The sequence below is a fragment of the Anarrhichthys ocellatus genome, unplaced genomic scaffold, assembly GCF_004355925.1.
Source record: "Anarrhichthys ocellatus isolate YVR2014 unplaced genomic scaffold, GSC_Weel_1.0 scaffold40, whole genome shotgun sequence".
NCBI lineage: Eukaryota > Metazoa > Chordata > Actinopteri > Perciformes > Anarhichadidae > Anarrhichthys > Anarrhichthys ocellatus.
Genome location: NW_022280070.1, coordinates 3,569,714 through 3,575,076, shown reverse-complemented (window position 1 = coordinate 3,575,076; position 5,363 = coordinate 3,569,714). Strand labels below are relative to the sequence as shown.

Below are 5,363 nucleotides of genomic sequence, written 5' to 3'. Positions count from 1 at the left end.
TCCCTGGAGCCGGTGTAACTACTCATTGTGGCCCACTGGAGGGCCGGACCTTATATACAACTGTCAAAACTAAAAATGAGTGACCGAAGAGAGAAAAGCAGCAGATTATAGTTAGAAAGGCGACAAACCTTCCAACATTTTTCTGTTTGATTTTTAAAAAAGTAGCTTTCATGGACAGTTGTGATGTGCAACTATCTATTGCTTCCCTTCTTTTAGTGATTTACAGTGTAAACCCAGGGCAGGATTTGGATTTCAAAGGTTGGACTAATGGTATTAATTGCCCTGATTTCTGCTCTACACCAGCAGTATGAATATCATATGTATTTATTGTACATATTTATTGTAAGACTAGATCCAACAGTCTTTTAATTACAGTTGTCAAAGGCAGAATTTTCACCCTTTTATGAAAGACTTTTGTTCATTTAATTTTGTGTTAATAAAACTGCTAGGCTACTTTAATATATACAGTATATGGGACTAAATCATAGCGCAAGACATTGAGATGTTCCGGACCTTTGCGTGAGGAAATTCTCTCTAACTGGACCTCGTTCAACATTAAATGCATAGATTGATTTTGTTTTTATGTCTCTGCTGTGCAGAAGAATCTGTCAAGCTGAAAGGTTGTGTAGAGGTTGTGTAGTTTTTCCAGAGGTTTCGTGTGTTTTATATGGATGGAAGAGGTATGACCAAGTAGACATTAAATTTTTTTTATTTATTTAATTTAGCTTTCATTAAATTGATCCCAGGAGCAAACACGTTTGAAAACGCGCGACCTTTACTTTGAAGGCGAACTGTCTGTTTCCGGTATAGCAAGACCTTCATAATAAGACTTTTACAGTACACAGCAGTGTAGTTATGCATCGAGACTACCAGAGGGCAGTGTATATTCACGACTACTACTACGACTACTAGAACAAACTAGAACACGATAAACAAGACAAACTAAAACAAGATAAACAACACAAACTAAAATAAGATAAACAAGACAAACTAAAACAAGACTCTATAAAGCACTAAAGCAGACACGTTCATGTCTCTAATGAAAATATAGTATTTGTGACTTTGACACCTGAGCCAACTTAAAGCCACCTCTCATACAAACACGCATACAAAAGTGCCCTAAAACTGCACACACATGCCTCGTATTTACCCCCTCTTCATTCTTGTGCTGAAGCACGAAGTACAGATGATATATAAAATGCTTCTAATCAAGTTCAGAGTTGTTGGCCAAGTCATATTTACGACTTTGGAACAGTCGCTCAATTGGGAAAGGGGGATTTACGAGGGAACCTGAAGGCGTCATTGGTCCACCCCTGCTGGGCTAAAGCTAAACCTACAGCAGCAGCAGCGTTCACAGGCTCGGTACTTGTTACAATCTGAGCCAACCTGTCAGGAGCAGAGCAGCAACACATACTGGACTTTCTCAGTTTGCAAGCGAAACGTTTTTGTTTTAATTTGTTTTGACAACTCACAGCAGAACCGTTAGCAGGCTAAGCTAGCAGGACGAGCTAACGACAGTTGGCTAAAACTCCTGCTCCCTGGTAAGAATGACCCGGCCTGCCATGTTTACTCCCTACTGTTCACATTTAGAGGAAAATAGTAAAGCTAGCTAACTAGCTCTCTCATCTGAGCTACTCAACCACGCCAGAAACCGCCACGCGTGTAATTTAGGGATTAACTAGTCACTGGTTTATAGCTGCCGGGTTTGTAGAAGCGACGGGCTAGGCTGCTAGCTACGTGAGAGTTGTCACTGCTTGAAGATGTGTGGAAAATGTGCCTCACTAGCAGCTAACATTAGCTCTATTTGTTGTCCTGACTGTCCAAGCTAAGGTATAATTAGCCAGTGCTAATAGAAACCAACATTATAACGTTGTTACTATTTCAAGAAGTAAGGACACAGCATGTTTACACTTAAAACCGAGATGTCACAACTTTGGTAAATTCATGAAAATGAGAGGATGTCTGTCTCTGTCTTCCAGCTGAGGACCACCCACTGCAGGCTGCTGGACGTGACAGATCCAGCTATGTAAACTGCTCTGATGTGTGGACTTCTATATCCATTCTGGGGCCTGGTTGAGACGGCTTTCAAGCTGGTCTGGAGGACCACACTATTACTGTGACGTAAACATCCAACAGACCTGCAGCTGAACAGGTGTATGTTGGTCTGATCATAGCGTAAACCCCCCCCACCACCTTAGCAGCCTCCTCCCTCTGCTCCCCCTGTAGCAGTACTATGCCTCTGGGTTTGGGAAGAAGGAAGAAGGCGTCCCCGCTGGTCGAGAACGAGGAAGCGGAGCCCATCCGCGCAGGTCTCAATGTGCCGGGTATGGATGGCCTAGATGGAGGTGTTGTTGGGCTGGGAGAAGGTGCCGCCTCTGAAGGTCTGCCTCCTCCACCCAGCAGCATGCGACCTCGCCTCATCTTCCACACTCAGCTCGCCCACGGCAGCCCAACGGGCCGTATAGAGGGTTTCAGCAACGTGCGGGAGCTCTATGCCAAGATTGGCGAGGCCTTCGGGATACCGCCGGCCGAGGTGAGTCACCGCTGATTGCGAGGATAAATAGGTTTGCTTGAGTTTACCAGGGGGAGAAGGCATTGTTGTAAATCCAACCTGTTTGTTGTGTCCCTCCACAGGTTATGTTTTGCACACTGAACACTCACAAGGTGGACATGGATAAACTGTTGGGAGGACAGATTGGGCTAGAGGACTTTATTTTTGCCCACATCAAAGGCCAGCGAAAGGAAATAGAGGTGTATAAAGGAGAGGATGCACTAGGATTGACGATCACTGATAATGGAGCTGGCTACGCTTTCATCAAGGTGAGAAATAGTAACATGGAGGGACAGAGTGATGAGCTGGAGAGCGGATTATTTATCGGAGTTTTGCTGTTTTCAGCGAATCCGCGAGGGGAGCGTGATTCACCAGATCCAGGTCATCAATGTGGGTGATATGATCGAGTCGATCAACGGCCAACGCCTGATTGGGTGTCGACACTACGAGGTGGCCAAGATGCTGAAGGAGCTGCCCAAAGGGAAGGAGTTCGTCATCAAGCTGGTGGAGCCCCTCAAGGCCTTTGGTGGGTTTGGGAGAAGTTGTCTGATATTTCATCTCGGATGTTGTATGACAGCCACACATGCTCCTCAACAAAGTGTTTAGGGATCTCTGTTTTATCATTCTGCGTAGATATGATCAGCCAGCGGTCTGGAGGGTCCAGGTCGGCCTCAGGGGTTCAGCTGGGGACCGGTAGAGGAACTCTGCGGCTGCGCTCTAAAGGTCCTGCTACAGTGGAGGAGCTGGTAAGTGTTTTTATAGCACCTGTGGACTGATAATGGCTCTCTGTATTGTTTAGAAAGCATAATCCGGTTGTGTTGCCTGAGTCTTCTCATTGAATCTTTTTCACTCCAGCCCTCTGCGTTTGAGGAAAGGGCAATTGAGAAGGTGGATGACCTGCTTGAGAGCTACATGGGCATCAGAGACAGCGAGCTGGGTAAGTGTATGAATGTTGGCTCTATAAGCGTCAAAATTAGAACTTGTGTCGCTGGCTGTTTTCATGTTCACTACATCTTCTCTGCCCTTTCTCCGTCTCCTCAGCGGCTACCATGGTGGAGCTGGGAAAGGACAAGAAGAACCCGGATGAGTTTGCAGAGGCTTTGGATCAAACCCTCGGGGACTTTGCCTTCCCAGACGAATTTGTTTTTGACGTCTGGGGAGCCATCGGCGATGCGAAGGTCGGGCGAGTGTAACCTCTGACGCTGTCGGAGCAGAACAACCCGTGTGTGGCACCCACAACATTCAGCACTACTAGAAAACACAACACTACCGTCATGAGTTTGTTTTTATTCCAGTGTATACTCCTACTATTTTTTTTTTTTTTTTAATTTAGAGTCTTATCTTTTTGGGAGCCTCTGCCTACACAAAGAGGACAACGGCAGTTAATGGGAGAAGAAGATGACTCTGATGATTTCCCAAGTGCTTTTATTTGTCTTCCGGCTTTTTCCAGAAACTACTAGGAACACGCTGATGAGCTTTCCCTTTGACCGCCTCACGTGATCCTGCATGTCATTGTTGTAGTTGTTGGCAGTGGAACAAGCGGAGCACAAGTCTCTAATATGGGAGCAATGAGAGACAACAAAAAGTAGATCTTTGATACTCGGCAAAAAAAAAAAAAAAGAAATGTGATTTTTCCACATTGCACTGTGTTGCGTAAACAGAGATCGCGCTGTACGTCACCTGGTGAGTGGCCCAGTTACTGCACAAAACAAGGCATCGGCCTCCCTGAGTCCCAGTGACGTCCTGAACCACTCGCTGTTACTGTTATGGATCAGTTTTACAAGCATGTGCTGTTATACTTTTGTCTTCATAAGGAATTATGCTGGTTTTATGTCCTTTTTTTTGTTTGTTTTTTTGGGGTAAAATAAAAATAGTATTTGCAAAACTCATAGTAACATGTAGCTTGCTGACTAAACGATCGGTGGTGTTTATTCACCTTTAAAACACTCCGCGCTGTAGTGAAGTTAACGTTCATACATTTGACAGTGTTAGAGGAGATCAGTTGTAATTTACCTTTTTTTGAAGGTGAGGATGAGGAGCAGAGTGGTTCTCGGTTTATGGGTTGTGTTGACTTGTTTTTTTTTTTTTTATAGCTAATGTTTTTATATAAAGTGATGTGAAGTCTATTTTAAAACAGGGTTTGTGTAATGGATGAAGAATTTGATCTTCTGTTGCAACTACTTTATTTTGAAGCATTACAGAAGGCAGTATTAAAGAAGAGTAACGAGATGGAGTAGGTGTGTAAAAAGGAATCCGTTGAGAACGAAATGCCTTCATTTCCTGCATTTTCTACGTTTTTGTTTGAAGTATGAATTCTGGCGCCTGGTGCTGCAAAAGTATCCTGTCATTGCAGCAGAATGATACCAACCTACTTCCATCACGTGTTGACTTGTGTTGTTCAAAGAGAGAAAAACAACAGGCAATGCTGCACCCACTACTCAGCGTAGGTAAACACATGTCTTAATTAAGCGTTTTGGTGTTAACCTTTTTCAGTATATCCAAATGTATGAAGCTATTTTGTAGTCTTGTTTCATTCGTCAGAGGTGATGAATATCTAAATGTAATGAAACTGATGCTAGAACACTGTAACACTGAGAAGAACACGTTATTTTGATGGCTTTGTATTACACTGTTGTCAATGTCCAATTATAATGCAATAATAACATCGACATGGCAGTTTCGCCTTCTGTTTGGTCATTCCTAAACTCTGGTATGTTGTGTAAAACATGTTCGTATAGATCAGATTATCGAACACTGTTAGCTGCTTTTTGTGCTGTTTTTTTCCCAACATTCACACAAAGCCCCCCCCCCC

At 43.8% G+C, this 5,363-nt stretch overlaps 1 protein-coding gene across 1 annotated transcript; it reads left to right on the top strand.

Moving 5' to 3' along the window:
- The first annotated feature begins 1,306 nt into the window (after positions 1-1,306).
- On the top strand, positions 1,307-5,266 carry gipc1 (GIPC PDZ domain containing family, member 1). The gene is made up of 7 exons (XM_031867896.1): positions 1,307-1,541; positions 1,980-2,533; positions 2,635-2,820; positions 2,897-3,077; positions 3,185-3,297; positions 3,407-3,488; positions 3,593-5,266. The coding sequence occupies exons 2-7, from the start codon at positions 2,234-2,236 to the stop codon at positions 3,742-3,744; spliced, it is 1,014 nt and encodes a 337-aa protein (XP_031723756.1). The 5' UTR covers positions 1,307-1,541; positions 1,980-2,233; the 3' UTR covers positions 3,745-5,266.
- The last annotated feature ends 97 nt before the right edge of the window (positions 5,267-5,363 follow it).